General features: G+C 47.7%; 1 protein-coding gene across 1 annotated transcript in view; it reads left to right on the top strand.

Annotated features, from left to right (window-relative positions):
* Nucleotides 1-23,039, top strand: part of TEP1 (telomerase associated protein 1) — a 197,400-nt gene that overhangs the window by 149,596 nt on the left and 24,765 nt on the right. Inside the window, exons 40-47 of the mRNA XM_087714127.1 lie at nucleotides 1,531-1,630; nucleotides 4,952-5,107; nucleotides 5,239-5,448; nucleotides 7,128-7,281; nucleotides 9,984-10,202; nucleotides 19,206-19,369; nucleotides 20,648-20,764; nucleotides 22,782-22,889. Of these exons, the coding sequence (XP_087570253.1) occupies nucleotides 1,531-1,630; nucleotides 4,952-5,107; nucleotides 5,239-5,448; nucleotides 7,128-7,281; nucleotides 9,984-10,202; nucleotides 19,206-19,369; nucleotides 20,648-20,764; nucleotides 22,782-22,889 (1,228 nt within the window). The remainder of the gene's footprint in view (nucleotides 1-1,530; nucleotides 1,631-4,951; nucleotides 5,108-5,238; nucleotides 5,449-7,127; nucleotides 7,282-9,983; nucleotides 10,203-19,205; nucleotides 19,370-20,647; nucleotides 20,765-22,781; nucleotides 22,890-23,039) is intronic.

The raw sequence follows: 23,039 nt of genomic DNA on the forward strand, positions 1-23,039 counted from the left end.
GTCTTACAGTTGCCAAGGTTGGAGACCATAGAGTCTCCTGTTTGAGCAGAGGCTGGACTAGAAGACTTCCCAAGTCCCTTTCAACTCTGTTATTCTGTTATTCTGAAAGAAAGGAAACGGAGATGCCACCCATGGAATTAATTAGCCTGCATTTGTAAAATTTAAAGTAGGGTTACAGTGTAAAATCTTGGGATGGGCAATTTGATGGTATTGAGTTGCCTGTAGACCCTGAGTCCTCTTTATCACAATCTCTGGATCTCCCTCCAAACCACAAATGCAAAGATCAGGACATAATTTCTGTCTATTTTGAGATAGGAAATGTAATAAATGAAACTGCATTTAATTTAGAGCCAAATCATTTTTTAAAAGGCTGTCCTATCTTCACTTTTCTTAGCTCTTTTTTTTTTTCTTGTGTCCTTCTTTGAGGCTTTAATACTCCTGCCACAGCAGAGGAGTTTATTGTGAAAATGTCAGTTTACCAAGATGGCAAAATTAACTTGTTTGATTAGAAGAAAAAAAATGAGGAAAAACTTCTTTGAAAAACTATAAGCCTGATAGGTAATGAGCAAAAAAATGATAATGATGATTTATGATTTGGGTGACTAGAAAAGATGCAGATTAAGGAAGGGATGGACGTGATTTATCAAATATCTAGGAACGTGGCACGACAAAACCGTGCTCGACTAAAGCGCGCCCGATTAAACCGCTTCGCTGACGTCATCAACAGGGCGACAACAGCGAGCGCGGAGAAAGAAGGGCGCTTTAAATAGCGCTTTGAAAGCAAGCCGATTCAAGTTAAGGTAAGGGTTAGGTTTAGGGTTAGCTTTAGGGTTAGGTTTAGGGTTAGGTTAAGGGTTAGGGTTAGGTTTAGGATTAGGTTAAGGGTTAGGGTTAGGGTTAGGGTTAGGGTTAGGTTAAGGGTTAGGGTTAGGTTTAGGATTAGGTTAAGGGTTAGGGTTAGGGTTAGGTTAAGGGTTAGGATTAGGTTTAGGGTTATGTTAAGGGTTAGGTTTAGGGTTAGGTTTAGGGTTAGGGTTAGGTTAAGGGTTAGGTTTAGGGTTAGGTTTAGGATTAGGTTTAGGGGGTTAGGTTTAGGTTTAGGGGTTAATTTTAGGTTTAGCATTTACAGCGTGCTTCTGTCTCTGCGCTGTTGTCGCCCTGTGATGACGTCAGCTACGCGGTTTCGTCAAACGCGCTTTAGTCGAACGCAGTTTTGTGGTGGAACCATCTAGGAAAAGATTTCAGATACTTCAACATAAATTATTTCAGGAAATAAAGGAACAGCCATTTGTTGTTCGGTTAAGAAGGACGGTAGGTAGTGAACTGTTACAGAGTAGGTTGGAACTCAATGTTGTGCATTGTCTTTTTCTTGTGCGTTGTCTTTGGTTTCCTTCTTGTTTAAACTGTTGATTACCTGACATAAAACTCCTAATAAATATACATTTTAAAAAAAAGGCTTAGTGATCCTGCATTAATTCAGGTCACCTAGCAACCACATCTGAGTGTCCTTCTGTTTCTTTATTACTTTAGGATCCTGAGCAAGGACGCTCACAAGGCCCAAATTACAGACTGCTGCATCAATTCAGATTGCAAACTATTAGCTTCAGTATCACTGGATGGCACTCTTAAGGTATTATTGACTGGGTTTAGGGGAAGGGGCGGCACAAAGAACTGGATTTAAGCATAAATTAAACCGATAACAGCTTTTTCTCAATCTTGGCAATTTGATGGCATGTGGACTTCAATTCCCAGAATTCCCCAGCCAACATGACTGGTTGGGGAATTCTGGGAGTTGAAATCCCTACACCTTCAAATTGTCAGAGCCTCATTGTCTGAGAGGGGGCCTCATAATTTCAGGTTTTTAAGTTTATTTGTCTCAGTTTTATTATAATGTTCTATATGAAAGTCTGTATGGATTAACTTTCCCATTTGGCTCACATGACCTCAATAATTTATTAAAATGTGCTTTTTTATGTATATTTTTACCTCCTGTTCAAAGAGAGCTGCTTTCCGCCCGTTACAGATTGGGTATACATCTTGAGAGCAGTTCAATTATTACAGTGCCTACTTCTCTGTCAACAATTGCCCAACAGAACCATTATAGCTTCTCATACTTCAGGGGTTCATTATGCCTATATTCGGAACTGAGGGTAATAGTTGCAACAATTATAAGTGTGTTTGAATCTTGTACATTGATATGGCTATAGACTAATCAAATAATCATGCAGTGCCTGGAGACAGTAGAAATATGAGAAAGAACTGGAGAAGATAAACAAAATACAAAGACCTGCAAATAGAAATAGAATGACTATGGCAAAGGCAAACAAGGGTAGTATCAATAATAATAGTTCCAACTGAAGCACCACTTGAAAATGCCTTGGGTGCAGTGCCAAAACAACTGGAGCACCACTTGAAAACCAAAGGCATTGACAAATTTGACACCAATTGCAGAAGCTTTACTTGGAGCTGCTTCCATTCTGTGACAATGTCTATAACACCATCAAATGTCCAGATTTGCCTATCCCAGATTCTTGATAGGACTTGATAGGTAGACAAAAATGCCAAACCCAGACTGAACATCTGGCTGACTGTGATGATGATGATGATGATGATGATGATGATAATAATAATAATAATAATAATAGTGGGGCCCGACTAGTAACCAATGCCAAATCCGGTGAAACAACTGGCCGCTGTGATACAATTGCATAATAATAATCTGGTTAAGATCAGGAGCATTGAAAAAAGAAACAGAAGGCTTTATTTTGGCAGCTCAAGAACAAGCCTTAGCCACAAACTGCATGAAGGCCAAAATTCAACATGTTACCACCAACAACAAATGTCTCCTTTGTAATGAGAAAGACGAGACAGTTGACCACTTGATCAGTGGGTGCAGCAAAATTTCACAAACTGACTACCTACAATGCCAGGACCGCATTGCTAAGATCATTCATTGGAAATTGTGCCAAAAGTTTGGATTTGAGTACAGCAAAAACCACTGGGAACATCAGGTTCAGAAGGTTTTAGAGAATGAGAAAGTCAAGATCTTGTGGGGCTTCAAAATCCAGACTGACAGGCACTTGGCCCACAACACACCTGACATAACCATAGTTGAAAAGAAAAAAGTATGGTTCATTGACATTGCAATACCTGGAGATGCACGAATTGAAGATAAACAGCAAGAAAAAATCACAAAGTTTCAGGACTTGCAAATTGAAGTTGAGCGACTGTGGAAAAAGAAATCGTGTGTTGTCCTGATTGTAATTGGAGCCCTTGGAGAAATACCTAAAGGGCTACCTCACTATTTGGAAATTTTAAATTTATCAGACTTGAACATTCTGATTCTACAAAAAACCACCCTACTTGCAACAGCTTATATCCTCCGACATTACCTTAACAGTTCCTAGGTCCTTGGTTAGGACTCGAGCTACCAACCAACCCCAAAGGCGGTGAACCTCACCAAAGATTAAGCACATCATGATAATAATAATAGGTCCTTGGTTAGGACTTGAGCTGTTGAGCTACCAACCAGCCCCAAAGGCTGTGAATCTCACCAAAGATTAACCTAATAATACTACTACTAATTATAATAAAAACAGTGATACCTATTTTCATCGGGGCACTTGGTACTATGTCCAAGAATTTTATAAAACACATCAAGAAATTGCAGATTTCCGCAGTAACACCAGCGGAACTGCAAAAAACTGCGCTACTCGGAACAACATACATCTTAAGAAGGTGCTTGGTTGATACCTAGGATGCTGCCAGCAACCAGTATCAACATTAGCACCAGTCAATGGTATTTGTGATGTGCTTTTGAATGTTCAGTTGGCTGAGTTTCATGTTTAATGAATAAAGTATAAATTATAATAATATACCGTATTTTCACCCATATAACCCGCGGGTTATATGCGGTTTTTACATGCACAGCGCCCCCCTGCGGGTTATATGCGTGGGCGGGGTATACAGAAAATATTTTACACGATCGGAGGCTTACACGATCGGAGGCTTGCTTCTTTCTCCGTTTCTTCCCCCACCCCGATCTCAGCTGTTTCCTTCTCCTCCGTTCCTTTCCTCTTCCCCAGCGTGCGCAGGCTTCTTTCTCCGTTCCTTCCCCCACCCCGATCTCAGCTGTTTCCTTCTCCTCCGTTCCTTTCCTCTTCCCCAGCGTGCGCAGGCTTCTTTCTCCGTTCCTTCCCCCACCCCGATCTCAGCTGTTTCCTTCTCCTCCGTTCCTTTCCTCTTCCCCAGCGTGCGCAGGCTTCTTTCTCCGTTCCTTCCCCCACCCCGATCTCAGCTGTTTCCTTCTCCTCCGTTCCTTTCCTCTTCCCCAGCGTGCGCAGGCTTCTTTCTCCGTTCCTTCCCCCACCCCGATCTCAGCTGTTTCCTTCTCCTCCGTTCCTTTCCTCTTCCCCAGCGTGCGCAGGCTTCTTTCTCCGTTCCTTCCCCCACCCCGATCTCAGCTGTTTCCTTCTCCTCCGTTCCTTTCCTCTTCCCCAGCGTGCGCAGGCTTCTTTCTCCGTTCCTTCCCCCACCCCGATCTCAGCTGTTTCCTTCTCCTCCGTTCCTTTCCTCTTCCCCAGCGTGCGCAGGCTTCTTTCTCCGTTCCTTCCCCCACCCCGATCTCAGCTGTTTCCTTCTCCTCCGTTCCTTTCCTCTTCCCCAGCGTGCGCAGGCTTCTTTCTCCGTTTCTTCCCCCCCCATCTCAGCTGTTTCCCTTCTCTTTTACTCGTCGCGGGTTATATGCGTGGGCGGGTTATATGCGTGGGCGGGTTATATGCGTGGGCGGGTTATATGCGTGGGCGGGTTATACGGGAAATATTTTACACGATTCGGAAAACCCGCGGGTTATATGCGTGTGCGGGTTATTTGCGTGGGCGGGTTATATGGGTGAAAATACGGTAAATTGACAAAACCCTCAATTTTTTTACATTTTTTAAAAAAAATTCAGCTCTGGGAAGCTGCCCGAGGACATGTACTCCACCAGTGGGACTTCTCGTGCCCTTTGAACTGCGTGACCTTTCATCCAAACAGTCAGTTAGTGGCTGTCGGTGGATGGGACAGATCGGTTGCTGTCTTGGATACAAATGGAATGAGCAAGATCTCGGTGAGGTTGAGAGGGACTCGGTGTATAACTGGGAAGATGGATGATTGAGGAAGACATGTCAATCAATGGAACTGGCTCTGGGAGTCATGAGGAAGCAGTCAGTTGTCTTTGACCACCATTGTCTCTTGCAGGTCATGAAGGATCATGATTCCTCCGTCCACTGCATTTCCTTCTCTTCTACTGGGAAAGTTTTGGCGGCGGCTACTTTGGCTGGTTCCATCACCCTGTGGTCGTGGCAGGAGGCCATCATCCTGGGCTCATTCAAGGCTCACTCTGGATGCACCTCGGTGGCTCGGTTCCTTTCCAATGAAAAACTTCTCACAGCAGGAGAAGACTGCAAGGTGCAACTTTGAGCATAATGAATGAGGTTGAAGATTGATGGGAGGGACATAAGGGTTGATGAATTGGTTTGAGGCTGGTATTAGAAGATTCTATTGCACTTGTAATGTACCAATCTTGATTTCAATAATTTCAATTTCTGCTGGAACGCTCCAGATATAATGTATATATGTATGTATGTATGTATGTATGTATGTATGTATGTATGTATCAGTGGTGGGTTCTGGATCCCGTTGCAACCGGTATGCTGCAACAGGGCCACATGTCCAACATTGCCGAGCATGCTGCGCACACATGCACATCCACTGCCTGCGACACTCCAGCTGCTTGGTGGGGTGTTGCGCAGGTGCTTTAACTGCGTGCATGCAGGTGCGTAAATGGCCCGTTTTCTTCAAATATTGGTAAGGAAGGAGGGCGGCCTGGCGGGCCCTCCAAAGCACCGTTCTAGTACAGTGGCTGCTGCTTCCAGCAGGCACCAGTATGTACATACCGGGGCGTACTGCCCGGAACCCACCACTGTATGTATGCATGTATATACGTATGTATACATGAGAGAGAGAGAGAGAGAGAGATCTATATATATAGTTTAGCTCAGTTGCAGCAGGAACAAAAGAAGCTGCAATTCATTATGAAAAAGTCAGCTGTTAACATGCTTATATTGCCAAAAAACTATTTTGTTGAATAAACCTGCAACTTCGCAGTTGCTTTGTTATTTTAAAAAATCCAAATATTTCTTTGCAGTACTCCCAAAGTGAATATATAATTTGATTAAAATTATCAACAGTTCCTTAAAACCATTGTTTATTATTACTGTTAAAAATAACACTATAATACTTCAAAAACATTTAAAATCAATATTGGCTTCTGCACCACGATGAAATCAATAGTGCCTGTGTACTGTGAAGACTTTTGGTCCTTTTTCCCCAATAAAAATGGACTCAAGACTGAAATGACCTTGGATATAGGCAGCTATTAAAGCAAAATTCTGGGGGGGGGGGGAAAGATATAGATTAGATATAGATATAACTCAGGATGGTTTCCAATTAGTAATAATCTAGTGTAAACTTATGTAAATTCATCGATATAGATTACTTTATTGAGATTCTTCTCTCCCCCCCCCAACTCTCTTTATATATATTAATTAATAATTAAAAATGGTTTGTCATGAGAATAGAATAAAATAGAACAGAACAGAATTAAATTCTTTTTTGGCTAAGTGTGATGCACAAGGAATTTGTCTCCAGTGCATAAACTCTTGGTGTACATCTATGTAAATCAAGTGATAAATCATGATAATAAATAAAAATAAAATAAAGATAACAATAAAAGTAAGATCTACAAATATAAGCCCATACAGCTTTTCCTTTATAAAGAAGGCATTTGAAATACCCATAGTTTATGTGAGGGGATTCAAACTGGGTGAGGATTCTGAGATACCCAAAGAGCCCAGCCTTAGGACAAATTGGTTTCTAATTCACATTTTTCCAACTCAGAAACAGTCTACAATATGCAGAATCAGCTCATTTTCTAACCCATTCGTTCCACTGGAAACCCATTTTTCATTATTATTAAATACACACCCATTCCTATGAAATCCGATGTCGTCTACATTGAGATTTAGCCACAAATAGAACAAACCAATGAAATGTTGTCTAATTGATCATTGTGTCTTGATGCACAGGTTCAGATTAGCAAAGGACACTTGGGGCAATTTTGGACCACTTTAGGATCAAGAATTCTTTCCCCGGCCCTGTGCATGGCCTCAAACCTTGATGGAAGCCAACTGGCGGTGGGACACCATTCAGATGGCATCTGGATCTACAGCCAGCCTTGGCGTAAGACAATTATGGTTGGAAGTTTCTTCTGGAGGGGTGATGAAGTTTGATTAATTTATTATGGGGAACTGTGGCAAAACGTTCCTTCCTTCCTTCCTTCCTCCCTTCCTTCTTTCCTCCCTTCCTTCTTTCCTCCCTTCCTTCTTTCCTTCCTTCTTTCCTCCCTTCCTTCTTTCCTTCCTTCTTTCCTTCCTTCCTTCTTTCCTTCCTTCTTTCCTTCCTTCCTTCCTTCCTTTCCTTCCTTCTTTCCTTCCTTTCTTCCTTCCCTCCCTCCTTTTTGTTCATCTACTCCATTTATCTATATATCCATCCATCCAACCCCTCTTTCTCTCTCTCTGTCCTTCCTTCCTTCTATCCCTCTCTCCCTCTCTCCCTCCATTTCTTCTTTCCCTCCCTCCTTTTTGTTCATCTACTCCATCTATCTATATATCCATCCACCCAACCAACCCCTCTTCTCTCTCTCCTTCCTTCCTTCCTTCCTTCCTTCCTTCCTTCCTTCCTTCCTTCCTTCCTTCTATTTCTTCCTCCCCCCTCCCTCCTTTTTGTTCATCTACTCCATCTATCTATATATCCATCCATCCATCCATCCATCCCCCCATCCATCCCCCCTTCTCTCTCTCCGTCCTTCCACCCCTTAATTTCATCCCCAATTATTTGATGTCTGAAACAGAACATCAAGTGTTTATTACTTGAAGTGTAGAAACCGTATTTAATTTCTAGCCTCATGAATGGTCATCCTAATTACTGACTCTTTCAGCTGAAGTTCTACATGATGACCAATGTCCTAGATCCATGATGGTGGACCAAGGGCAAGGGGGCCACAGGGGGCACGCAGAACACTCTTTGTGGGCACGCCAGCCATCACCCCAGCCCAGCTCCTCTATGCATGTGCGCACGCCAGCCAGCTGCTCTTTGGGTGTCTTCCGTGCATGCGTGGAGAATGAGATACATGCGGGGAATGTGCGTGTGCATGCGTGGGCGGGCAAGGAACCAGAGCGGGGGTGCTTGCATTGCATTTGGGGGTTCGTATGAATGTGCACCCCCTGCCACCCCATTTTGGCCCCGGAAGGCCTCCTGCACCAATAGGTGAAGGGGGGAGCGGGGCGCATGCATGGGATGTGTGGACATGCACGAGGGTGCATGGACAGGGGGGTGCTCACATTGAATTTTGGGATTTCACATGCACTCTTTGGGCACTCGGCACCAAAAAAGGTTAGCCGTTCTGTTCTGACCTCCCTCGTCCTACACCAAAGCACGCTGAGACAAAGATACTTCAAGGATTTATTAACACACAGACAAGACCTTGGCAGCAATCCAGCACAGGCCATACATTGGCAGCAATCCAGCACAGACTAACCTTGGCAGCAATCCAGCCTGCCAAGCTAGCCACGAGAGTTCTCCAGCTCTAGTGAATACGTTGACTCCTGCAACGGGGCGTGTGCACAATTATTCCTTTTATAGTCTTGAGAGGAGCCTAATTACCACCAGTTGAGTGCAATTATCTCCTGTAACTGCGTAACTGTTCCTTACGCCTATTAGCTCTCCGTTGCCAGGCATCCAGGACCAACTCCCTTGTCTCCTCCCCACTGCTCCAATGCATGACATCACGATCACACTCCCTTGTCTCCTCCCCACTGGTCCAAGGCTCAGGCGCCTCCTGGTGGCCAACCAGCCTCTCTGCACCCTGCTTGGAGTCAGAATCCTGTCCAGGGTCCTCCACATTCTCCAGAGCCAACATAGGGCCCCTCCCTGTCGGAGTCTGGTGGCAGTTCCAATGGCTCCTGCTGGGCCACAACACATCCCCGTCCTAGATGAGCTGTCATTTGGGTCAAAAGAACTGAGTGGAAGCGTAATTTCCTGGCAAAAGTGCCCATTGGAAGAAGAGCCCAACCCACAGTTGTGCAAAGCCCCTCCTGGCCACGGCTGCCATCTGATGACTCAGGAGTCATGAGTCCAGGAGAACCCCCAAATTATGCACTGGTTCTATTTGGGGCAGTGCCCACTGCCTCCAAGACCAAAGGTGGCCAATTCTCCATGGACCAAAGGACCCCAAACCCAGAACCACTCAATCTTGCGGGGATTCAGTTTCCAAACCCATTGCTCCCTATCCAGCCCCTAACAAAGGGAGGGCTAATCTCTTTGTTGGCGTGTGCCAACCGCGTGCGCATGCACAAAACAGTGTGCACACTGGGTGCCCACCCATAATACAATGCACTCAACACCCCCTGTGCTCCAGGCTGTCTTGTGCATCCGTGTGCGACTCCCCCTGCGCAGCCTCTTTACCCGGGCATAGGATCCGTGTGACCGCTACGACCCGTTTTGGGCCTAGCAGGCCTCCCTGAAGCCTCCTGCGCCCAAAAACAGGGCATGGGGGGCATGCCACCCCTCCTCTCAATCCCCCTGCCCCCTGCACATGCACGCATGCTCCCCCACGCATGGGTGTCTCCTGCATGCGTCCTGGCTCCCCCCCCCACGCATGCCCAGCAGAGACCTGAAAATCATTTGGCCAGCGGGAGGGGTGTGTGCATGCGTGGTAGAGCTGAGCTGGGGTGATTGCTCACCTGCTCCCAGAGAGGGCTCCATGTGCCACCTGTGGCACGCCTGCCATAGGTTTCTCATCGCGGTCCTAACAGGCTCTTTGTCGCTAGAGTACGAAACTTTAGATAGTTTTTAAACTTATGTATGTTCTTTCATTCTTGTAGGCTTTCAGACAACCCCGGTTCATTTGCAAGGAAGCGATGTGGCCGTCTGCAGCCTGGCCTGGTTACACCATGTATTTTTGGTTGCGGGCCTCGGCGATGGGTCCCTTTGTGTCTGGAAGACTTTTGAGAGCAGCTCCAATTGCTGCCATCAGTTCAAGGCCCACGAGAAAGCTGTGATGGGCCTTGCGGTGTCTGATAAGCTGGTGGCTTCTGTCTCAGGTGAGTCCAGGGGGGGATTGCAGTGGTTTCTTTGAGGACTTCAAGAACCAGAAAGGGTTTGAACAAAGAAAGGGAGTCACTTGTGGGAGGATTCAATGGAATTGCAAGTAGCAGTATCTGGCTGAGCTCGTCTAGGCTTGATAACTAAGTAGGATTCAGCTTAGTTGGAACTTGGGTGGCAGGAAATCCCAGGTTTTTAGAACAGATTGAGGAGCCAAAAACTGCAGCAGTGATGGCAAACCAGCCATGTCGCAAAAGTGCTTTTTTCAGGAGGCAACTGGACTTCCTTGTTTTTGCTTTTGAAAACGTTTTGCTTCTCATCCAAGAAGCTTCTTCGGCCCTGACTGAATGGTGTGGAATGGAAGGATTTATATTCCTTGCAGATGGCTGGTAATTTGCATCCTTTTAGAGGGTCCTTGAAGCACTTGGAAGTTTATCTGGGTTGCCTGAGTGGTGTTCCTGATTCCTGTAGTCTGCAGTTTTTTTCCTCTGGAAATCCATTATTCCTACTCCCACACCATTCAAAGGGTGTTTATCACGAATTGTATAGCTTAAAAGGCTGTAGAGATTCTCACTCATCCAGGTCATGGTTGTCCCAAAGGGGCTTTTATGAGGAGGCAACTGAACGTTCTTGTTTTTCTTTTGAAGACGTTTCGCTTCTCATCTAAGAAGCTTCTTCAGCTCTGACAGGATAGAGGGGCATGGAAGGATTTATAATCCTTGCAGACAGCTGGTCATTTGCATCCTTTTAGAGGATCCTTGAAGCACTTGGAGGTTTATCTCTGTCCATAGGGTCACCTGAGAAGTTGCCCCTAATTCCTGTAGTCTGCAATTTTTTTTTCCCTCTGGAAATCCATTATTCCTACTCCCACACCATTCAAAGGGTGTTCATCCCAAATTGCATAGCTTAAAAGTCTGTAGAGATTCTCAGTCATCCAGGTCATGGTTGTCCCAAAGGTGCTTTTTTTTCAGGAGGCAACTGGACTTTCTTGTTTTTCTTTTGAAGACGTTTCACTTCTCATCCAAGGAGCTTCTTCAGCTCTGACAGGATAGAGGGGAATGGAAGGATTTATATTCCATGCTTCCAGGGCCTGTACGCTGCATTTTTTCCCCTCTGGAAGTCCATTCCTACTCCCACACCATTCAAAGTGTGTTCACCCCAAATTTCCAGAGGAATTTCAGAGGAAAAAATGCAGACTACAAGAATCAGGAGCATTATTCAGGTGACCCTGAGGACAGAGATAAACCTCCAAGCGCTTCAAGGACCCTCTAAAAGGATGCAAATGATCAGCTGTCTGCAAGGAATGTAAATCCTTCCATGCCCCACTATCCTGTCAGAGCTGAAGAAGCTTCTTGGATGAGAAGCAAAACATTTTCAAAGAAAACACGAAGTCCAGTTGCCTCCTGAAAAAAGCACCTTTGGGACAATCATTACCTAGATGACTGAGACTCTCTACAAAACTTTTAAGCTATGCAATTTGGGATGAACACCCTTTGAATGGTGTGGGAGTAGGAATGGATTTCCAGAGGAAAAATTGCAAACTACAGGAATTAGGGGCAACTACTCAGGTGACCCTGAGGACAGAGATAAACCTCCAAGTGCTTCAAGGACCCTCTAAAAGGATGCAAATGACCAGCTGTCTGCAAGGAATATAAATCTTTCTGTGCCCCACCATCCTGTCAGAGCTGAAGAAGCTTCTTGGATGAGAAGCAAAACATCTTCAAAGAAAAACAAGAAAGTCCAATTGCCTCCTGAAAAAGCATCTTTGAGACAACCATGACCTGGATGACTGAGAATCTCTACAGACACTTCTATGTTCCAAGAAAAATTCCATCAAATCACTTAGGAATTTAACTTAACTTCAAGGAGGCCTCACTTTTCTTCTTTTGGTGAATAGAGATATTTGTCTCATTTAGTTACAAATTTGTGATAACATGAGGAAGGAAGAACCTCACTGTTGGTAACACAAACCCTACTTTCTCCTGTGTGCTGCTCCGGGAATCCAATCATGGGTTAACTTAGCCTTCTAGCCTTGAGACTGAGTATGCAAATATCAAAGTTACGCCTCCTCTGACTGGACTTCCGTTTCCTCTCCAGTTCTTATTACTCAGTCAAGCCTACGAGACTTATTTTCAACGCTCTCTTGATTAATTGCTAATATTTCAAGATTAAGGATGAATTTACTTGGTTCACTGTGGATTTCTTGCTGGATTGGAGGTAAAGCGGCAGATTGCTGCCAGCCGATTCCTCCCTCGCTGTTTCCCTTAAAGGGATATCGGATCGCTACAGCTGGAGTGGGGCGTTCTCCGCCTGCCCTCCCTTAACATCAGCGCGCAAGGAAGCTGAGTCTCCCAGCGCTGCTCTCCACGCCGGATAGCACCCGCCCGCGAGCGCGGTCAGATCCGAGGCTTTGGCTTGTCGGAGCGGGTCTCCCCCCCTCCCCGCCTCCCTCCTTTGTGCCCTCGCTGGAGCGGCTGCCGGAGGATTACATGAATCGGCTGTTTGGGAATTTCCCCTGCGGTTCCTTTGAATTTCGCGCCTTTGATGCCGGTGACCTTATTTGGAAGCGCTTTTCACACATGCGCAGTAATGCCTGGGATGAGAAGGCAGATTTTGCCCGCGCGCTTGAGTTTGCGCACTGCTTCCGCCCCTCCCCTTTCCCTCACTCGAGTTTGCTGACTCAGGGAGGAGGTCGCTTCTCTTGGTCTCTGCTTCCACGTGGCGTTCTTGGCGAGTGCTTTCAATTGCATTCCTTTGTTTCGCTGATTGAGCTCTTTCAAATTCATATCATGGCTGATCAATCGGTATTGCAAGGTACTGTCCGGCCAGTTTCTGAGCCCCGCTCCCCTGGCGAGGGAGGGGCCAGCCCTGGGCCTAGTAGGGCCGCGACCAGGGCCTCTACTAGCAGGCCTCGAGCCTCATCTACTGTTCGGGATAAGTCGCACAAGCGCAAAGACAAGGCCAAGGTTCCCCCCAAGGCATCTGGGGCTCCTATTTCTTCCCCTCCGGTTCTGATTCAGCAACCTGGGTCTCCGGTGAGGGTCGTTGAGCAGGGTTGGTCTCCTGATATTCAGCTTCCCCAGGGCCCTATTCCTGAGGTAGGGGCTTTCGGGCCTCGTTCCCCCCCAATTATTTCGGAGGCTAGTGGGGCTTCTCTTTGTTCACCTCCACGCGCTGGGCCCTCTGCCACGTTCACCCCCACAGCTGCAGGCCTCAGGCCTCTGGAGGGCCAGGATTTGGGCCTTTCTGCTGAATTCTACAGCATGATCTCAGAGGCTATTTCCAGAGGGGTGGATGCGGAATTAGCGCGTAGATCCCAGGTCTCCAGGCCTACTCTGGCCTACTCAGGCCTGGCTCCCCAAGCAGTACAAGGGGATTCTTCCATTCTGCAAACTGATCCTCCTTCCCCTTTACACTCTGTGTTTAGCGCACAATCTCCCTTAGTGGAGGAAGGTGAAATCCAGGATAGGGAACTCTCTGGTGACGAGGGCCTTCCTGTGGACCAGCCTCCGCCCCCTGGGCTTTTCAGGCACACTCTTTTCAAATCCCTGCTATATAAGGCCAAGACTACCACCCACATGGGGGAGGCAATTTCTGCAGAAAGTGCTGCTGTGGGCCTGGATGCCACCGAGCGGCTCTTTGCTGAGCAGGTGGCTCTGCAAGATTTTATTCCATCTCCCAAGCTTTTTCTTGATTTAATCCAAAAGCAGTGGGATGAGCCGACCGCAGTTAAGCCCCCTGGGTCTGGTGATAGGAAGCTTTTCACATCTTCTCCAGAGTTGGAGGCCCTCCTGCAGTTTCCCACAGTGGATGCTCCCATCGCTGCTCTTGCTTCACCGGCGTTAATTCCTTCTGAAATTTCGGAAGGATTGAAGGCCGAGGACCGCAAGGCCGAATCGGTCCTTCGCAAGACTCATCAGGCAGCAGCATGGGCCTTGCGATCAGCCACTGCAGCTTCCTTCTTTAATAGGACTTCTTTAGTTTGGCTGAGACAACTACAGGAAAGGCTGGATCCGGAGGAACTGCGCCTCCATCAGGATGTCACCAAACTGATAGCGGCCCTAGAGTTTTCTGCCGATGCCACCCTTAGCGCGGCAAAGTTTGCATCCCGAGCCGTGGTTTCCAATGTGGCTTCTCGCCGTTTGCTCTGGCTCCGCCACTGGCAAGCTGATATCAAATCCAAGTGGCGTCTAGCATCCACGCCCTTTAAGGGCGGGGCCTTGTTTGGTTCAGTGCTGGATCCCATTCTCATTGAGACTCGGGACAGACGTAGGGTGCTTCCCTCCACAAGTGCCCGTGTGGCCAGAAGGCCACAGCCTTATGGTAGACGGCAGCCCTTTCGGTCTGGGGACTCGGGGTTTACCTCTGCCCCCTATGTCCCCAACTATACCAGGGGGTTCTCCCAGGCACAGGACCGTGGCCAGGACCGAGCCGGGGCCAGAGACAGGGGGCGCCAGCAGAGTCAGGCGCAGAGTAGACGATCATTCCGAGGAGCGGGCAACCGTTCCTTTCGCAGATACCGCTGACTCGCAGGAGGCAGGGCCCATAGGAGGACGTCTCTTGACCTTCGCCCACCGGTGGGCGGAGCTCACGTCAGACGCCTGGGCCCTTCAAGTAGTGAGTTTGGGTCTCACGCTAGAATTTCTATCCATCCCCCCGAGAAGGTTCATCAGGTGCCCTGTGCCCAGGTGCCCGTCGAAGCGGCGCCTTATGGACACCGAGATATTTCATCTTCTCACCATCAGGGCCATAGAGCAAGTTCCCAAAGGGCAGGGAGGCCTAGGGTTTTATTCCATCTTGTTCCTAGTACCAAAGAACTCCGGGGGATGGAGGGCAATCCTAGATTTGAAACAGCTCAATCAGTATATCAAATACCAAAAATTCAAAATGCACTCTCTAAAGAGCATATTGGCTTCCATCCGCCAAGGCGACATGATGACTTCCATAGACATCAAAGAAGCGTACCTCCATGTGCCCATTCATCCGGCACATCGGAAGTTCCTGCGGTTTCACTTCAACGGCCGTCATTATCAATACCGGGCCTTGCCATTCGGCCTCTCCTCGGCCCCGCGCGCGTTCACCAAACTTCTGGCAGTATTGGCAGCCTCCCTTCATTCAATTCCAATACGCATCAATTGTTATTTGGACGGCGTGTTGGTGCTGTCGTCCTCTCGAGATCAGGCCCTCCGAGACCTACGGGTCACGATGGACGCATTGCGGGACCATGGATTTGTCCTCAATCTGCCCAAGAGCCACCTGCGCCCAACCACGTCCCTCCTTCATCTGGGAACCACCATCAACTCGATGTCGTGCGAGGTTTTCCTGTCCCCGGAAAGAAGGCAGAGCATATACCACCTGGCGCATCATGCGCTATCCCATCGGCGAGTACCGCTGCTGTCGCTGTCCAAACTGCTAGGGAAGATGATCTCCTGCATCAGCGTGGTGCCCTGGGCCAGGTTCCATGCGCGTCCTCTCCAGTGGTTCCTGCTGCCCTTCCAAAGAGCGCATACCAGTCATTCCCACATCAAGGTGCAGCTCCCGGGCAAGGCCAGGCGGTCCCTGCATTGGTGGATGTCGTCCAGGCTCCTCAGGGGATGTCCATTCAAGGAGCCGGACCGCGTTCAAGTTACAACGGATGCCAGCTTATTCGGATGGGGGGCCCATGCCCTGGACAAGGTGGCCCAAGGTCGATGGTCGGATCAGGAGCTGGCGAACAGCATAAACTGGCTGGAGTTGCGGGCCATCCGTCTGGCTCTCCTGGAGTTTCGGGACATTGTATCTCATCACCATGTGTTAATCTTGACCGACAATGTGGCCTCCAAGGCTCACATCAACCGCCAAGGGGGAACGCAGTCCAGAGCTCTGATGCTGGAAGCGGAAAGGTTGTTCCATTGGGCGGAGCCCAGACTCTCATCGATTCGGGCGGAGCACATCTCGGGCGAAGCCAACACTCAGGCGGACTGGCTGAGCAGAGCGACTGTGGATCAGGGGGAGTGGCAGCTCCACCCCATTCTCTTCCAGGAGCTCTCTCGCCGCTTCGGCCTGCCCGAGGTGGATCTGTTCGCTCACCCGCACAACGCACAACTTCCCCGGTTTTACTCCCGATACCAGACTCCGGGGGCGGAGGGAGTAGACGCTCTACGCAGCCGTTGGCCGGCCGGCCTTCTCTATGCCTTTCCTCCTCTCCCGATCCTTCCGTCGGTCATTCAGAAGATCTTGACAGAACAGGCGGAAGTGCTGCTGGTCGCCCCAATGTGGCCCAGACGTCCCTGGTACGCAGACCTCGTCCATCTGTCCGTTTCGCGTCCTTGGAGGATCCCGGACGACAAGATTCAGCTCCACCAAGGGGCTCTCCGGCACCCGGGCCCTCAGCTGTTGCAGTTAGCCGTGTGGCACGTGAGCGGGAGATGCTAGCGGCCCTCCACTATTCGGACGAAGTCATTTCTACAATTCAAGCGGCCCGTCGCCCGTCGACTACCCGTATTTACGAGGCTACCTGGCAGGCCTTCTGCCGCTGGTGCCGACGCACCGGGGTCGATCCCATCAAAGCCTCGGTGCCCCAGGTTCTGGATTTCTTGCAGTCCGGCCTCAACAAGGGGTTGGCACCAAACACGCTTCGCCGTCAGGTCACAGCCTTGTCGACGGTGGTCGGGGGTGGCCAAGGCCGCTCCTTATCCCAGCACTCGCGAGTTCGAACCTTCCTTAAGGGTGCTTCCAACTTACGACCGCCGACGGTACATCGTTATCCCACGTGGGATTTGACCTTGGTTCTCAGGGCCCTTACAGCTGCCCCCTTTGAGCCTCTACATTCCATCAGCCTCCGCTTGCTGACACTCAAGACGGCCTTCCTGGTGGCCATAACATCGGCCAGGAGGGTGTCGGAGCTAGCAGCCCTTTCGGTTCGTGCGGATCTTTGCATCTTCCACCCGAACAAGGTAGTGCTTCGTTTGGATCCGACCTTTCTTCCAAAGATAAACTCGTTGTTTCACAGAACTCAAGAACTTGTCCTGCCGGACTTTTGTCCTCACCCGTCTCATCCGCGGGAGCGTCAGTGGCACCATCTGGATGTTCGCAGGGCTCTTCGTCGCTATGTGAAGCGCACGGCGTCGTTCCGAAGATCGGAGGCCCTGTTCGTCTCCTTCCAGCCATCTTCAATGGGACAGAAGGTGTCCTCCCACACCATCGGCCGATGGTTGAAAGCTTGCATTGCGTTGGCGTATGACTCCCACTCCAGACCGGTTCCAAGGCGAATCACTCCTCATTCCACCAGGAGTGCGGCCACCACAGCGGCCTGGGCGACGCAAGCGTCTGTAGAAGAGATTTGCAGGGCGGCCACTTGGGCATCCCCCTCGCCTTTTATTCGCCACTACAAGATTGATGTCTTCGCCTCGGCCGAGGCGTCCTTTGGGCGGAGAGTGTTGCAAAGGGTCCTTCCGTCTGCGGAGGAGCCTGACCAGCCTAGCTCCCGCCCTGGGAGTTCATTGCTTTGATATATCCCATGATTGGATTCCCGGAGCAGCACACAGGAGAATGACTGTTGTCTTACCTGAACGGTCCTTCTATGGGTGCTGCGAAGGGAATCCAAACCCGCCCGCAGCTTCGGCTGGTCAGGGCTCCGTTTTGATGTGACTCTCTGACTTGTTACTGACTGGACTTGACTCTGTAGTGCCGGATGACTTGCGGCTTGTTTGAGGATTGACATAATGATCCTTCGGTGGACTTCGTAAAAGAACTGGAGAGGAAACGGAAGTCCAGTCAGAGGAGGCGTAACTTTGATATTTGCATACTCAGTCTCAAGGCTAGAAGGCTAAGTTAACCCATGATTGGATTCCCTTCGCAGCACCCATAGAAGGACCGTTCAGGTAAGACAACGGTCATTCTATAGGTTTTGGTGGAGATGTGTATAGTTAGAATTATGTTGGAGGGGGTGTTGTGTACAAGCGGGTTTATTTTTTATTTCAATGGCAACTGGATTACTCTTTAAGATCCCAGCTTGGATCTTAAAGTCCTGGCAGTCAGTTGGTTTTCTCGATCCTTCTAATTCGAGCCAGACTCTTTTCAGGAGCAGAGATGAATTATGCAATCTGGAATGAAATATTTGCGAAAGGTGTCTCTGGGTGTGTTCAGAATGCTTGTTTTTAATTACTAAGTCACCCTCCCACTTTTTTTTTGTTTAGTTTTTGCAACCCAGTTTTGCAATAAAGAGGCAGTGCTTGTAAGAACAATACCACCTCGGGAGGGAGGAGAATGGGGTTTATATTTGAGTTTAAAGTATCAATATCCAGGTGATTGTGAGGTTAGAAGAAGGAGATGTTGAAAGAATTCACATGTTCTGTGAAACCACCAAAAGAAATATATTGCCCTAACTTCTAAGTTACTGTTCTGACCAAGGCTTCCCAAGAACATGAAACAAACTCCTTGTCCTGACAAAAACCCCTTTTATTAATTTGCTGTGAATTCTGCTCATTCACGTCCAGCAAAGTCTTTCAAAGGAGGGTTTACAGTCCCAGACCTTATCTGACTTGGAGAGCTGACAGCCGATATCTGCAAAACTCGGCAAGGAATTCCAGAGAGTCACAAACCAATTAAGCGAATTAATTGTCTCCTGCAAACTCCATTCCACCTTTCGTTCCTCTTTTATTTCCTCTGGGAGGGGCCATTCATTGTCCAACAAGTCAGCCCCTGTTCTTTAGCTGTTCCCTTCGTCTGGCAACTCTGCGCATGCGCACACTGGGAACAGGCTCCAGCTGTTCGTCTGCCTCACTGATATCTGACTCTGAAGGCAGCTGATAACCTGCAAATGGGCCTGGTCCCATCTCTGCCTCCAATGCGGAGCACTTTCAGAGCCTTCCCCAGACTCCAGGACTGACCAATGTCCCATCACAACTTCCTCACTGTCCGAATCTACTGCCAGCTACACTGGCCGCTTGTGTTCCACAACAGTTACAAATCTATTGACTTGTCTTCACTTTTACTTTCATCTATATATTTCTTTTTTCCAGATGATTTCACCGTTGGGCTCTGGCTTTCAGAGACCCTGAGACCAGGACCTGCCTTGCAAGCCGGCATCTCACCACTCTCCATCCTCCGTGGTCACACTTCTGGGGTGACCTGTTGTTCCTTCAGCCTTGACGGCAACTATCTTGCTACCGGAAGCAAAGACCGGGTAAGGTTGCCCTATGACCTTAACCCAAGGGCAGAATAACTTTAGCATGTGACAAAGAAGGTGGGAGGAGCTTCTGGGCTACAGCTTCCCTGTCACACCTAATTCCAGTCCAAGAATATTGGTGCATTCATCAGTTGTGCAGTGGGATGGTGAGGCTCCATCTGCTAACAAATGTCTGCTGGAGTGGTTTGCTCACCTGGTCACCTGCTTAGAATCCCTCATAGCCTACATATTAATCTTTCTGGCCTATGAGAAATGGGTGCCTAAGAAAGTAGGAAGAAGGAGACTGGAGGCTAAAACATAAAAAAAAACAGTTGCTGGAACTGAGTATATCTAGTTTAATGAAAAGAAGGACTAGGGGAGACATGATAATAGTGTTCCAAAGTCTCAGGGGCTGCCACGAAGAAGAGGGAGTTAAGTGATTCTCCAAAGCACATGAGGACAAGAAGCAATGGGTGGAAACTAACCAAGGAGAGAAGCAACTTAGAACTAAGAAATTTCCTGACAGTTAGAATAATTAATCAGTGGAACAACTTGTATCCTTATCCTTATCCTTATCCTTATCCTTATCTCTTCTCTACTCTACTCTACTCTACTCTACTCTACTCTACTCTACTCTACTCTACTCTACTCTACTCTACTCTATTCTTATTCTACTCTAATGTACTCTATTCTTATTCTACTCTACTCTTATTCTATTCTACTCTATTCTATTCTTATTATACTCCATTCTTATTCTACTCTCCTCTTATTATACTCTACTCTACTTTACTCTATTCTTATTCTACTCTACTATACTCTATTCTTATTATACTCTACTCTTATTCTACTCTACTCTACTCTATTCATATTCTACTCTACTCTATTCTTATTATACTCTACTCTATTCTTATTATACTCTACTCTATTCTTATTATACTCTACTCTACTCTATTCTTATTATATCTACTCTACTTTATTCTTATTCCACTCTATTCTATTCTTATTCTGCTCTACTCTATTCATATTCTACTCTACTCTATTCTTATTATACTCTACTCTATTCTTATTATACTCTACTCTACTCTTATTATACTCTACTCTACTTTATTCTTATTCTACTCTATTCTATTCTTATTCTACTCTATTCATATTCTACTCTACTCTATTCTTATTATACTCTGCTTATTTAGAAGGCAAGATATGGAATGTGGTGAAAAAAAGTCTGTTTGATAACAAATGAATAGAGCAAAAATGGCTACAATTCTTTGCTTTGAATGTGTCTCCTCCCAATCTCAGGCCTTGTTTCTATGGGATGTAAGGGACCCTCTTCAGAAGGCTCCCTCTCTCTTGCGCTCCCTGCTTTTCTGCCACCAGGACTGGATTTCCAGCTGTGCTTGGATTGGCACCATGTTGGTGAGTGTGGAGAAATTCACAGAGCATGAACTTCTGGGCTCCTGAGGAGGAGAATCCCCAAGGGGCTGGGTTAGTTATTGTCATTGACCAAAAAGGAGGATCCGCCATCTTGCCATTGGCATAACATTTGCAAGTCCACTGTTGTGAATCACTAGGAAAAGAGGGCCAGGCTAGAAACCAGGAGACTCTTGAGTTCCAGTCCCGCCTTAGACATGAAAACTGGCTGTGTGACTTTGGGCCCATCACTTTACCTTAGTCCCGTTCACCTCACAGGGTTGTTGTTGTGGGTAAGATAGGAAGAGGAAGAAGTATTAGGTATGTTCATAGCCTTGAGTTATTTTTAAAAATGGAAATAAATCTTTTAAAAAAATGTGTGGCAGATGGGAACTTTCCTCTGAGTCCATCAAAGAGGTAGCACTCTCTTACCATTAATGTCTTCAGCCAGCCCGGATTTCCAAAAAGAAGAAATAAAAGAAGTAGCGAAGTGCCCCAAGGAGAGCTTGCTGACTTACCCATATGCGGCTTTCCGAGAAAGAGAGAGAAGAAATGCAGAGACAGAGAGAGAGTGAGAGAGATACAGAGGGAGAGAGAGAAAGAGTCATAGAAAGAGAGGGGGAGATCGGCTGATGGGCAAGGGTCTTTGGTGAGGGCTTTCTCCGAGCCTGACCTCTAGGGTGGGTGTATGAGGTTTGGTGGGGCCAGCTCCTTTTTCCCGCTGTCCTGAACCACTTAAAGCTGTGGCTGGGCACTGCTGGCACATCCCACTTTCTGATGTCCCCTCCCACTGGATCTCATTTCCACCCCATCAGCCCTTGTGTTAGTGAGGCTGGCGTCGGTTGCAGCTGGACCAGGGTAGTGTCTCGGGGCAAAGAGCAGGTTGTGCATCTCCCCAAGTGACCGAGGCACGCCCAGCACCAACAAGGGCCGGAAGAAGCTCCACAAGAACGAGGCACTGGAGAATCAGGCTGCTTCTCCATCCTCTGCCGTCGCCCTTACCTTCTCAGGCCAGGCGAAGGAGGAGAGGGGAGGGCAAGTGGCGGGTTCAGCCAGTGATGAGACAGGGAGCCGCAGCAGAGGGCCCAAAGAGACACAAGCAGCTCCAGAGCCGGGGGTTGCCGACACCTGGTCTAGTGTAGGGGTGTCAAACTCGATTTCATTGAGGGCCGCATCAGAGTTGTGTTTGATCTCGGGAGGGGGGTTGTATTCAGCCCGCAGGCCTTGAGTTTGATGCCCCTGATCTAGTGGTTAGGGTGCTGAACCTGTTGAACTGAAGGTTGGCAGTTCGAGACTCAAGTACCATGTGACGGGGTAAGGTTGCTTTTGGGGGGGGGGGTCATTCTTATATAAGGTATATTGGAATTGGTGACCTTTTGAGAACAGTAGGTAGTGAAATTTCATTTTAATGTATGCCAATTAGTGTACATTTAAAGTGACCATAAAGTTATTCTAAGTCCTGTTCTAGCTCCAGCTCCTGAAAACTTAACAGTTTGAAAGCATGCAAATGTGAGTAGATAAATAGGTACCACTTAAGTGGGAATGTAACAGCGTCCATGAGCCTCGGCTTATAGTCATGCTGGCCACATGACCACAGACGTGTCTTCAGATAATGCTGGGTCGCTCAGCTAGAAAACAGAGATGAGCCCCGTCCCCCAGAGTCAGACACCTTCAAAAAAAAGGGGGGGGGCTAGACCCAGAAAACTACCATATTTTTGGGAGTATAAGACGCACCTTTTTCCCACAAAAAAGAGGGTGAAAACCTGGGTGCGTCTTATACACTGAATACAGCATTTTTTGCCTCCTAAAACCTTGCTCCCTTCACCAAAATGGCCATGCATAACCTTTAGGAGGCTTTCCGAGTGTTCCTGGGTGCTGGGGTGGGCAGAAATGAGCGAAAACCAGGCCAGCTTTTTTGCTCATTTGTGGGGGCTTCCACCTCCCAGGGGCACTCTACAAGCCTCCTAAAGGGCTATTCTGCATTTCTAACTACTCTTTCTGACCCTTGTTCTTTTGGCAACAGCTCTCTGGCTCCAATGATGGTACCGTTTGTCTCTGGGATATGACAACTAACGAGTGTGTCCAGAAATTCCTGGGGCACCAAAGCCCAATCTGTGGAATCACAACTGAGGTAAGGGGATAGGCCAAAGGTGGAGCATTTTCAAAGGATGATTCTGCAGAAAAATCAAATCCAGAAAACACTCAAAGATAACCGATTCAGCTGGATTCATTAACTTCTTTTTATACATAATAACAGATGACTAAATGTACAATACCAATA

This window comes from Thamnophis sirtalis, unplaced genomic scaffold, assembly GCF_051295495.1.
Source record: "Thamnophis sirtalis isolate CommonGarterSnake01/CBP01778 unplaced genomic scaffold, rThaSir2_p1.2 scaffold_4, whole genome shotgun sequence".
Lineage (NCBI taxonomy): Eukaryota > Metazoa > Chordata > Lepidosauria > Squamata > Natricidae > Thamnophis > Thamnophis sirtalis.